At 50.9% G+C, this 13,152-nt stretch overlaps 1 protein-coding gene across 1 annotated transcript in view; it reads left to right on the top strand.

Annotated features, from left to right (window-relative positions):
- Positions 1 to 13,152, top strand: part of LOC144115608 (piwi-like protein 1) — a 132,323-nt gene that overhangs the window by 103,085 nt on the left and 16,086 nt on the right. The window contains exon 14 of the mRNA XM_077650029.1: positions 2,011 to 2,199. Within this exon, the coding sequence (XP_077506155.1) occupies positions 2,011 to 2,199 (189 nt within the window). The remainder of the gene's footprint in view (positions 1 to 2,010; positions 2,200 to 13,152) is intronic.

Genomic DNA, 13,152 nt, shown 5'->3' with positions numbered 1-13,152 from the left:
CACTGTCACCTTCAAACAGTGCGCTATCTTCGGTACCGTCAAGCGCATTAGATATGTTGCACTTTTTAAAGGCGCGCACGATCAAAGTATCTGGTATGTTGTCCCACGCTGCAGCTACCCAGCCCGCCAGCTGCGATAGCGATGCACGTTTGATGCAGCCCGTTGCTGTTAGCATGCGGTCTTCGTCAGTCAACCAGTCCGTGTAATATTTCCGCTGTTTGGTGCCATCGCGGTAACACCACGCCGCACACCGATACAGCCGATACGACACGGGTCAAAATGGCAACCTCGCTTGTGCACGGTTGGCTACTGGCACGGCTAGTAGCGGCTGCGATACTGACTTTTCTAGATGGCGCTAGCTATGCACCATATTTAGTAGTTTCAGTGAAAAACTGGCGCGTTTTTTAAAATCCTCGAATCTAAGCCGACCCTAGAGTTTGAAATATGATTATTTGAAAAAAACTATCGGCCTAGATTCGAATAAATACGGTATGTGGTCCTATCTTAATTCGTTGAAATGGATCGCATAATGACACTACTGGCCTGGGCTTTCAGTGCACTACAAGCGTACAAGCTTTTTGAGAGGCGGATTTATGTAGGCTTGGTTTGGGTGGCGGGGTGGTCGAAATTTCGTCATTTCGGCAAGGAGTGTCTACAAGCAAATGTGACGCCACGTGAAGGTGTCACACATTTCTTACTAAGTGTGTCGGTCTAGACTTTTCCCTAAATGTAGCCAGCAATTTATGAGAAAGCGGAAGTTCTTGCAATAATACTTCATAGATCTCGAAGTTCAAGATAGAAAACCTCAAGCGTTCCTCTCAGAATTGTTCGCTATCTTCAGCCTGTCATTCTGTCACTGCCGTGCCATCACCAGCAGCATTATGTCATAGTGTGCAGAGTTCAAAGTTTTCTCGCAATCCTGAATGGCGCTTCTACGGATATGAGGAACCTGAGTGTGCTAATCAACTTTTTAGCTCGAGCGAAAAAAATTATTGTCCAGATTTCTAGGGGGGTGCAGTTAACCCCCTCTTGCCCCCCATCCGGACGCCCATGTCCGCAGCACCGCATCGCATGGTTTCCTATTCGATGAAGGTGCCCGCTTCGTGGCAGTCGCTGCAGCAACACCGGCACTTACCTCCAACTATTTGTCGAGATTCCGAGATATCTGCAATTCGTTGAGAAAATACTTCGAGGTATAGGTCAATACAAATGCACAGCGCCGTGGGGAGCGGCTCGCATCAGCAGAAAATTTCAACTAAACTGTCATTTCGAGATATGGAATTTCGAGGTAATGAAGCTTTACTGAAGTATTCTTGCCGCTCATTTTTCTTGGTGTTTCTTCTAAAATCACTTGTAATACCTTCAAAAACACGTGAGCAAAATAAAGTGGAACGGGAAGGTTTCAGTAATGTGTGATATGATTAGCGCCACCGCAAGACAAAAACCTCGATGCAGCGAAGTTTGCGATATGAGTTTTTTTTTTTTTTTTCGAAAATTGCTACTTCGTTATATTGAGGCTGAACTGTATTTGAAATGCCTGAAGGGATGGCACTGCTGCGTGCATTCAGCCATAACCCAGACACCATGGACACTCCTAGGCGTATGTTTTGCATGACCGTATTTTGTGTAGTTGTTTTTGGAGCTGGTGGCAAAATTCCCGAGTTCTGTGATGTTAGAATATGGATGAGAGACTTTTATTGGTGATACAAGCACCAAAGGGTACACTGGGGTGGTGATGAAGAGCAAAAAAAGCCGACATGAAAGTGACACTTTGGCAGTGTGTGAAAGTATACTCATTGGAGTACTGCATACAGTGGGACACAAAAATATGGGACCAGTTTGTGTTCGTGAGGATGCTGTACCTGTTCTCAATGCAATTTCAGTTGTATACGTCCATTTTAGAATTTTGGTGCGAGTGGGATGCATACCAATGTACGAGTCTTTGTGCTGGATCCTTCATTGTTTGCTTTAGTGTTTTGAGCACATGTTTGTTTTTTTGCTGGTTTACAGATTAATCTTGAGAATTGGGTTGTGGTCTTCACAAGGCGTGATGTGGAGCGCACCCGAGCATTTGTGGCAATGATGTCAAAGGTGTGCCCCTCCATGGGCATCCAAGTGCGGGCACCCCAGATGCGTGAGCTGTCCAGTGACAGCATAGACAACTATGTGCACGCCATCAAGGACGTCGCCAAGGATCGGGTGTGTATGCACCAGCCTATGAGCCTCTCGTTATGGGTCAAAGGTGCCTGCTCTTTCCTGCATGACTGTCCCCCTCGCAACAGCCCTCGCCACCCCAACCCCACCTCCCCTTTTTTAAATGTGCTTGCATGTCTGTTTCATGACCTACATCTTTTGAGATAAGATGTGGCACATAGCTGTTGTCATTTATTGTGCAGCATGAAAAGCCTTCAACTCAACCCCTGTTTTGAAATTTGCAAGTTTGAATTGGTGAGGTTTTACTGTGTCATTAGGTGCCTTCAGTGTGAACTGTTATACACTGTTAAATATGTAAATAACTCTGCCAAATGCTACAAGGTTACTTCGTAGTGCTTGGAAATTGCTGCAGATTCTGATGTCTGTGATATACAAACGCTTTCCATTAGTCCAAAACCCTGTCTGGAGAAGCCGCCACCGTATGTGTGTGATTGTATTCATGCATGTTTGTAGCTGCGCACTAATACCTCGTTAACCTGTAGTTGGCCAGAAGAAAAGTATGTACTTTATGGCAGCACAGCTCAGCCAAAATGGCATAAGGTCGCTCACTTATATTTACTCGCAGTTCTTTTTCTCAAATTAAGGCTTCAAAAAAAAAAAGGGGGGGGGGGGAATGCTCAAATTTCGCGACCAAATTCTAAACAAACAGTTTGTAACAGCAATGTGTACTATATACCATATATACTCGTGTATAGCCCACACCCCCCACTTTCGGCCTCAAAAATTTGGAAAAAAAATCTAAAATGCACCAAAAACGCATCAAGTCCCACAAAGTGCTACAAGATGGCGCTAGTTAGTTTTTCCCACACCGCATCCGTGATCATTATCGTTGCGAAACACTGTTTCCGGTTTTCACGGTGCCTTGCCCAGCGCCACCTGGTCTTTGTTATTCGGTGCTTTGTTTGGAAGTGTGTGGACTGCTTGCAGAATCTGTTGCGTTGCGTGCGCCGTCGTGTGGCAGGCTGCGTGCTTTTGAACGCAAACAAAAAGCAATGGGGAAGCGCAGACGGTCCTACACTGCAGGCTTCAAACTTCAAGTGGAAAATATGCTGAGGAACACTGCAAATGGGAGGCCGGGCACAAGTTTGACGTCGACGAAAAGTGTGTTCGCTGCTGATATATGCAAATGTAAAACCTCGCCGAGACTAGTTGAACCCGGAAGGCTTTCCGTGGGAAACAGTGCAAGCTCCCAAAACTTGAAGAGGACCTCGTCGAGTACGTTCGCACTACTAGGAGCAACGGCTTCGTGGTGTCTATGGGAATTATCCGCATGAACGCAATCACTATTGCTCAGCAAATGAACATTCGACCCGAGGACCTCAAAGCCAGTTGAGGGTGGCTTCAACGTTTTATGAAACAGCACCAACTCTCCGTCTGCCGTCGAACGATGTTGGGCCAGGAGTGCTGCCCCTGAAGATTGCACGGTGGAAGCCAAAGGGGCAAAATGTGTTGCCATGCGCACTACAGTGAAAGTTCGTTAGTTCGAACCTCGATAATTCGAACTACACTACTTGGCCCGGCCAAGCTCCATATAGATCTGTGTATAAAAAAGCCCGTTAATTCGAAAGCGAGTCGGTTCCGCTACAGATAATTCGAACTACGCGCCGCCGCGTCTGGGCGGCTTGGCACGCAGCACGTGGCCAAAAAAAAATAATGTGAAAATAATTTTTTAAGTAAGAACACACCAATCAGGGAATGAGCGGCATTTATTCTACGTTAGTCACTACTCGCGGAGTCTTCAGACTTCGAGGTGGTGCTGTGCTCTGGTGCACGTTCATCCCACAAGAAGTCACTCAGCATGTCCGCTGTCAACGCGTAGCCGTTGTTCCGCACTTCCATTACTTAGCAGAGTAGTTCTTATTCCAGTTCGGGAAACTTGCATGGCTTGCCTCGGAAAAAGCACTTTTTGCAGCTTGCATTCCTCTATGCATTCTTTTGGTTGCACCATCATCGGACACACTTCTCGACCACGTCGAATTTCCTGCCCGTCGCACGCTTGCCATGTTCGACAGCAAAGTCCCAGCTGTGTAGCTGTTGAGGTGCTTGCCCATTGTGCTAACTAAAACTGCAACGCTCGGCAGCACACGGAAGCCACAACTACAGTGAACAAACATGCTACCACAACTCCCGTGCCTTTGACAGTAACGAAAGGCTGGAGCTGGTGATACTGATGCCAATATGGATAGCAGGAGCTTGCGGCGGAGGGAAAAGTTGACGGTGATGATGATGAGCCGTGGCCTGGGGTGCCATCCGTGGGCGGCACCGGGAAGTCCCTGTGCGCATGTGTCGCCTCTGCGATCAAGCGCACAGTTGCTCGCAGCCGGAGCTGATAGCAGAGGCCACGGTGTGTTCATTTCGAAGGCTATTCCCATGTGGGTCATGGAAAATTTGGGTGCGGCCCTTACACAGATATATTTTTGTTTAATATTTCCAAAGGAAAACGGTGTGGCCCATGCATGGGGGCGGCCCTTACACACGTTTATAGGATATTGACTGATGCGTACATGACGAGCTGGTACGGTTTATGCAGATACAAAATGCATTATGTTCAGTGGGTGCTGATTCGATGATTTGACATGACTACTCTTAAAGCATAGCTACGGTTTAAGGGGGGAGACTGCATCTGGGGGCGAAAAATTCGCAAAAAAATCGATTTTTCAGGAATAGAATTTTTGAAATCGCAGCTGTTTTTCTAGTAGTCTGTGAATTTTCAGAACTCCAGTGTGAATATTTCGACTGTAATAAGATTAAAAAAACCCAGATTTGCGCACACTAGGGACAGATTTTGACGCGAAAACCGCGCTCTTTTCGCGACATGCAGCTGTCATTCTCTGGCAGTGATCGCCACCATCTTGGTCTCATTCGGAAGAGCAGCTTTTCGTGTTCAATTTCGTGCCATTGCTGCGCTTTTACGCTTATTGGTTGCGGGAAAGAAAAAAAAGGCGCAAGAAAAAGTCTCAACGTGCGCTGCTATTCGCTAGTCTGCGCACGTGACTGTAACGTGTCATCCGATTGGCTGACACGCTTCCTGTCGTCTCTTTGACGCATCCGTGGCCGGCCGCAAGCTCAAGCGGGAGCCATTTTGTCTGTGTATCGTTGTTAGTGCGCTTTACAGCACTGCCAGCACCTAAGTTTTGCACGACGCACAAGTTCGGAAAAAAGAGGAGGAAGACACTGATTGACAACATTAAGAAGAGCTCTGCGGAAACTGCAAGCATCATGCCTGAATCGCATTGCAAATTGGGGACCGGGTTAGGCCTAGGCACAACGGCGATCGTGGACATTAGAACATTGGACAGCGGTCGCATTCGGTGAGACACCGCGATGCTGCAACCTTCCAAGGCTAGCAGCAATTATGAGGAAAACGCATGGGAAACTGCAGCAAATGGCATCGACTCCTGCAACGGAGCACAAAGCAGCTTTCTTGGGTGCAACCGAAGACGCCGCGACTACCACTGCTGAACCGCTAAACAACGCGACTGACGCAACCTTCACGATTGTTAGTTTGGAGTCTGTGAACGCGCTACTAGCATCTGTGAAGTGCCAAGTGTGTGGCGGTAATGTGAACATCATCAAATGTGACAATGAGTATGGCCTTGCTGTGAAATTGACGTTCCCGTGCGTAAATTGCGTCGACGTTTCTTTCGGACGGAGTTTGCTGCGTGTGATCGGCGGTCAAAAAAAGAATCTGTTCGTTGTGAGAGAGAGAGAGAGAAAAACTTTATTGTCCAGAGGAAATCGGGGCATGCCCCTGGGTCCCCGCACGACCCCACTTCACTCAAGTGTTTATGTCCCTAAGGTCCATAACACTGGCAGCCCGGCCTGTGGCGATGGTCTGCACGGCCGGGTCCTCTGAGTGCAGCAGGGTCTCCCAGTCCTCCCAGGTCTTGAGGTCCTCTAGGCCGCGCGGGGGAGGGTCCGCCGGGCAGAGGGAGAGGATGTGGAGGGAGGAGGCGAAGGGTTCTGGGCACAAGGTGCAGGCAGGAGTGGGGAAGGAGGGATGATAGTGGGCGAGGGTCAGGGGTGAGGAGAGTGTGTGTGTCTGTAGTTTGCGCCAGAGTGTTGCGTGTTTGTTATCTAGGGAGGGGTGGGGCGGGGGGTAGAGCTGGCGCGAGGCTCTGTAGGCCTGCGTCATCTCGCTGAACGAGTGCATTCGCTCCCTAGCGAATCCCCGATCCGAGGCCACCTGAGCCCGGTTTAAAGAACCGCGGGCTAAAAGGTTGGCGGCCTCGTTTCCGGGATTCCCGGAGTGCGCAGGCACCCATATAAGCTCTACATGGCGGGGTGGGGGTGCATCGGGCGAGTCCAGTATGCGAAAAGCAGGGACGTGGACTCGGCCTCGCGCAAAATTTAGAATTGCAGTTTTTGAGTCTGTTAAAATGTACCGGGCTTCCGTGCGGGTGATGGCAATTGCAATGGCGGCTTCCTCTGCAGCCTCTGGGGCGGTGTCTCGGGGGAGAGGTAGTGTGAGGAGGGCGGATGAAGAGGAGTCCACCACGGCTGCGGTTGCTTCGTCACCCGTGCAGGCGGCGTCCACCCATACGGCGTCCGCCTCGGAGCCGTATACTCGGTGGAGTGCCTTCGCACGGGCTCTGCGGCGTTGCTCATGGTGGGAAGGGTGCATATTTTTTGGCAGTGGCTTGATGACCAGCTCTCGGTGAAGGGATCGAGGAATGGGGAGGAGGGCTGGGTCGTTGGCCGGTATTCTGATTCCGAGAGAGTCCAGGATATACCGGCCTGTGGAGGTTTGTGTAAGCCTTATGTATTGGGCCTGTCGATGGGTCTCCACGAGTTCCCCGATCGTGTTGTGGAGGCCCAGGCCTAGTAATCTGTCTGTGGGGGTGTTGAGGGGAAGATGAAGTGCGACTTTGAATGCCTTGCGGATCAAGGCATCCAAAGCATTTATGTCGTGTTTGGATAGTTCTAGGTATGGGGTAGTGTAGAGCACACGGCTGAGGACAAAGGCATGAATGAGGCGACAAAGGTCGCGCTCCTTCATGCCTCTATGATGGCCCGAAACTCTGCGGATGAGATGCGATATCGCGCCTGCAACCTGCTTGAGTTTCCTGAGGGTGGTGGTGTTTTTGCCATCGTTCTGGATATGCAGGCCCAATACGCGGAGGGTGTCAACCTCCGGTACAGGGTCCCCATTCAGTTCGATGGCAATGGGGGAGCGGGGGGAGCGGTGGTTCTTAGGCCGGATGAGGAGCAGTTCGGACTTCTCTGGGGAACAAGACAGTCCGATGTTCTGTACATAATTTTGGGTGAGGGTGGCTGCTTCCTGTAAGGTGTTCTCTATGTCGCCGTCACTGCCGTGGGTGGTCCACAGTGTGATGTCGTCGGCATAAAGAGTGTGCTTAAGGTGGGGAATAGTTGCCAATTTTCGGGCGAGGGGGATGAGGGTGATGTTGAAAAGGAAGGGGGAGAGGACAGACCCTTGAGGGGTTCCGATACTCTGAAGCGTGTAGGAGGGGGAAGAGAGAGGGCCAAAATGTATCTCAGCCGTGCGGTCAGTGAGGAATGCTTGAATGTAGGTGTACGTGCGCGCACCCACATTCAATGGAGATAGGGCAGTCATGATCGCCTGATGTTCGATGCGATCAAAAGCTTTGGAGAGATCCAAAGCTAAGACTGCCTTGGTGTGACCAGGCAGAAGCGGGTCGAAAATGTCATGTGTGAGTTGAAGCATGGCGTCCTGTGCGGACAGATGGGGGCGGAATCCCACCATGCTATGCGGGTATAGATGGTTGTCCGCCATGTGCGCTGTGAGCCTCGCTAACACAACATGCTCGAAGAGCTTTCCGAGGCATGAGGTTAGCGAAATGGGGCGAAGGTTTTGAAGAGTAAGTGTTTTGTTTGGTTTGGGTATGAATATTACCTTCGCATGGCGCCAGGACTGCGGGAGGATACCCTCCCTCCAGCACTGGTTGAAGTATTGCGTAATTTGGGTGATCGATTGGTCGTCCAGATTACGGAGCATGGAGTTTGTGATTTGGTCTGCACCAGGTGCGGAGTTGGTTCGGAGAGTCAGGAGGGCCGCTCTGACTTCCGTCTCAGTGATGTCTGTGTCGAGTGTTGGATTGGCTGGTCCTGTGTAGGCGGGTAGAAGTGTGGGGGCACCAGGAGAGGTGTATGTATTCTGAAGTGTGTTTATGAGGGCCTCGGGATCGTCAATATGTTGGTGTATGAGACGTGTCACGTGGTGTTGTGTTGACGATTTGGTGTTTGTGGGGTCGATGAGGTGTCGGAGGAGTTGCCATGCGCGTTTGCTGGACAGGTTTCCGGCGATGCCGTCACATATCTGTCCCCAGTTGGACCGGCAGAGCTCCTCCGAGTGTTGTTGGATTTGTGTCTGCAGCGCGGCCAGCCGCTTTTTAAGTGTCTTGTTGTATTTATTGCCTTTCCAGCGTTCCAGGAGGCTCTGATAAGCCTCCCAGAGGTGGGCTAGGCGTGTGTCCAGGGTTGGGGTTTCGGTGGTCGTTTCAATGTGTTGCGTGTTGTGGTGAACGTCATGCTTGAGTGTTTGCACCCAGGCGTCGATGTCTGTGATGGGAGTGTCTGAGTGGGTGGTGCGTGCAGCGCGAAGTGCATCCCAGTTAACCATTTTATGTGTTGTATAGGAGTGACGGGGTGGCTTGTACGGTACAGTGATTTGTATAATGTAATGATCACTGCCCAATGTATGTTGAGTTCTGTTCCAGGTAACGCCGCGGATGTAGCGGCTCAGCGTCAGGTCCGGACTGGTGTCCATGCTGACACTGTTGCCGATCCGCGTGGGCATCTGAAACGTGTTGTGAACAGTGAGTTGGAGGTTCTGCAGGAGCAGCCACAACCTGCGACCTCGATGTGTCGTGGTTCTGTATCCCCAGTCAGTATGCTGACTGTTGAAGTCCCCACCGATTAGTAGAGGATGTTTCCCCGCTAGGTGGTGTAGCTCTCGCAGAAGTGTTTCTAGCGAGGCCATCGGCTGGGACGGGGGGTGGTATATATTTGCTATAAAGATTGAAGCAAGTGTATGTGTGTTATGTATAAGTTCAGTGATCACGCAGGGCGTCTCAGACGTGATGTGATGAGTTTTATAGGTGAGGCTGCGGTGGATGAGTGTGGACGCCCTGGGTGCGCTAGTGGTGTCTGAGTGTGTAGATGTGTAGCTGGGGAGGGTTGCCCGGTGTGCAGTCTCCTGGAGAAGAAGTATATGGGGAGTGGGCGTGAGGGTGGGAAGGAGAAGTTGCAGAGGTGCGCGCTTGGCCCGGAAACCACGGCAGTTCCAGGTTAAAATGGGGAGAGAATTAGTGCTCCGCCCCGCCATATTGGAGAGTAGGGGGGTTGAGGAGGGGAGTGAGACGGGTGTCAATTGGTGTGTGTTGTTCAGCAAAGGGGGTTTGTGCTTGCGGAAGTAGGGGGGGAGGAGTGTAGGTGGTATGAATTTGGGTGAAGCGATGGGTAAGCTTATGTTCCATGAACTCCATCATCTTGGTAAGCATAGCGTCCATGCGCTGCTCAAGTTTTTCGGTGAGGGTGGCGGCAAGATGATTGAATCTGGCCTCAAGGCGGGTGTCTAGCTCTTTTAGTTTGTGGTCAAATTTGGCATCCAGTGCAGCGAATTTAGCGTCTATTTCTAGGGGTATGGGAGGCGGTGAGGCATCTGAGGTTCGATGCTTCTTTGCAGGAGGGGTGCTGGAAGTGTCTGCGGATGGGGAGGTCGGGTTAACGAGAGGGGGTGCGGGTTGAGTAGGCAGAGAAGGGGTGGGGGTGCTTAAAAGGGAGGAGAGACGGCTTACCTCGTCGCGCAAGGCCCGGAGTTCCAGGTCTCTCGAATCTTCTTGGGAGGACTGGGGTGGCGGGGGATGACGGGTGGAGTTGCCGGAAACGCGGTCTGCCCAAGTGAGACGCGAGGAGTTTTTGCTGCTCTTTTGTCGGTTTCTGGAACTTGACCGGGAAGCCGTCGAGCTGCGTCGGTTTGCTGCGTTTTGTTGATCACGGCGAGACAGCCGCGATTTAGATGTAGGAGAGTGAGCGTTCCTCGGGGACGCCAGTTTACGGCCCCGTGCTTTGCAGTTCCCAGTCCCGGTCAAATGTGGGCCTCCACAGAGAATACAGCTGGGAGTACATGATGGCACATCTTCTTTGGGATGGGATTTCCCGCAGCGGGGACATTTATGCGATCTTGGGTGGACACACACATCCGTTCGGTGGCCTGGGACGCGGCAGTTTGTGCAGGCTTCTATATGCCCTCTGTACGGTGTACACCTGTGGAGGGCTCCTCCATAAAGAATGGCGCGTGGCACAGGCCCAGCTCGGAAGGTGACTAGGATGGAACGCGTGGCCCCCATTCGACGGGCGTCCACGGTGGGGGCTTCCGGGTTGCCGGTGACGAGGTCCTGGAGGAGAGCTGTCGGCGTCTCCTCCCAGTATGCATTTGTGATGACTCCGCGTACCGCTCCGTCAGGTGGTGCTATATAGCCTGCGACTGCGAAGTCCTTAGCTTGGTAGTTTATGTGCGTTATGCGAACTAGCGCGAGTGCGTCACCTTTTAGGGGCGTACTTATGGTGCACGTGTTGTTTGTAGGATGAACCCTGATTCGGGTACGCGTCGGCTCCTGAAGCTGTGACGCCGCTTGAAGGATCGTTTCCCGTAGTAGTCGGGGCGGAAGGAGGTCCAGCTGTAGCCCGCCTCGAGACCAGAATATTATTTTGTAGTCAGCAGTCGGGAGCGGCGGCTGCTGCCGCGAACGCTGCGCAGCCGCGCGCGTGGCTTGCAGGTGCGACTGGCAGGCATCAGGTCTTGTTGACGTGCAGAGGTCCTGGGATCGGGCAGACACACTAAGGACGTGGGTCCAGTCCCTTGGGTCGTAGTCCCGGGGGTGGAGGGTCTCTCCCTGCACCTGCACCTCCATGGTACGGGGGAGCGACCGCGAGCGAGCGCGGACACAGCAGGCGGCGAAGTAGGCACAGCGCGCTAATCCAGGAAACAGCGCGCGCAGCGCGCGAACGCTCAGGCCGGATGCTGGGAGGCGATTGCCGCCGAGATAGGGAGCCGTATCAGCGGGAGCTCGGAAAAACGCGACCGCTCTCCTCGGAGGTTCCAGGCGGTCTCCTTCGTTGTGAACATTCTTGCTGCGTGTGCCATGCAAGCAACTGGAAATCAGCGTGCTGCACTAAATGATACATTCTCGGCAATGAATATATCTCATCGGGGTTTGCACACGAAAACATGGCAAAAGTACGTCAAAGAAAAGTTCACTCCCGCGGTGGACCATGCAGCCCTGAGGATGACAGCTGACTGCGCGATGCGTTCGGGAGGTGTACTAGGAGCTAAATCTCGGACACCCAGGAAACATTGCAGTCTCATTTGATGGCTTTTGGATGACGTGGGCATTCCTCGCACATTGGAATTGGGACAGTTATTGAGCTTTTTACTGGACTTGTGCTCGATTACGTTGTGGTCAGTAATTTTTGCACCACATGCGAACGAAGCCCGAAAGATGATGACCCGACGTACTGAGCGTGGAAAGCAAGCCACGTATGCCAGAGGAGCACCAACAAGAAGGCTGGCGAAATGGAGGCAGAGACTGCACTCATCTTATTCAAGCGGTCCCTAGAACAGCACAACCTCCGATACACAACCATACTATCCGATGGGGATAGCCGCACTTTCCTTGCTTTGCAAGAAGCAGAAGTCTATGGGTCAATTGGACTTGCCAAAGAAGACTGCATAAATCATGTGCAGAAGTGCATGGGAACCGCTCTGCGCAATGTGGTCTCAAAACAGAGAGGTTCTAGTGGAGAATTCCTAGATGGGAAAGGAAAGCTTACGGCAGACTTAATTTCTAAATTGAGTTCATACTATGCATGGGCTCTGAAATCATACATTGGTGATGTGGAGGCCACACATAGGGCTGTGATGGCCACCTATCATCATGTCACTTCTATGGTGCAGGCAGAATGCTGCAGAGGCCCGAGGTGACGCCATGCCATGTCACCGACACAACCTGCCTCCTCTTGTCTGCAATGCTTTGCTGCCTGTATACGAAAGACTTTCTAACAAGGGGCTTCTTGATCGCATCCAACGAGGCAAAACTCAGAATAATAATGAATCCTTACACTCAATGATATGGGCACTTGCCCGAAAGGAGCGCCACGCCTCACTTTTTACCATTCAGGCCGCTGTGGCTGAGGCTGCAATGAAGTTTAATGCAGGAAATGAGAGAACTGCTGCATGCATTCTGAAAGAGCTGAGCCTGACCTCCAGCCCCCAGGCAACCAAGCACATGCAAGAGAAAGATAAACAAAGGAAAGCTGCATGTGCACAAAAGCACAAATCGGCAGAAAATGTGCAGCGCATGCTGAAAAAGCGCCACTTCAATGATAGCAAGCAATCAGACTACATTCCGGGAGGCTATTAGCAATTGCCCAAGGCCACTGGACCAATAATATTGAATTTTTCTTCAATAAACAGCACTCCGATTGTTTTTCTCATTTTCTCAGAATGCAAATTTTGGTCTCTGAGCAAATTTCTAAGTGGCATATCTCGGCATCTATAGCTGACAGAACCATAATTTTTTTTTACTGTGTACCTAGGTGATCTGAGCATGCGATATTGGAAGCAGTTTTCTCAGTTAAGCCTCAAATTTTTTTAATGATCTCGTTCGTAATTGCATGCTGGCTACAGTTTATTGCATGTATTTCATTGTACTGTGAAATCACTAAGGATGGTAAAATTAGAAAACTGTCTCCAACATTGCATTCCATTTTCCTTTTGGAGTCTAACAATGCGCCATTCTTGAGCTTTTATGCTTTACGTTTCCCTCATTGTTCTGGTGAAAAAGGGGGCCTAATTAATTATATCTTGAGAACTAATTAACCTACCAATAAAGTAATTGCATTTTTGAAATCAGCATGAGGAGGTGGTGAAGGATATGCAATTTCATTAAGTTT

Source organism: Amblyomma americanum, chromosome 1 (genome assembly GCF_052857255.1).
Source record: "Amblyomma americanum isolate KBUSLIRL-KWMA chromosome 1, ASM5285725v1, whole genome shotgun sequence".
NCBI classification, from domain to species: domain Eukaryota; kingdom Metazoa; phylum Arthropoda; class Arachnida; order Ixodida; family Ixodidae; genus Amblyomma; species Amblyomma americanum.
The sequence above is the reverse complement of the archived record's forward strand: the minus strand, read 5'-3'. Positions and strand labels throughout refer to the sequence as shown.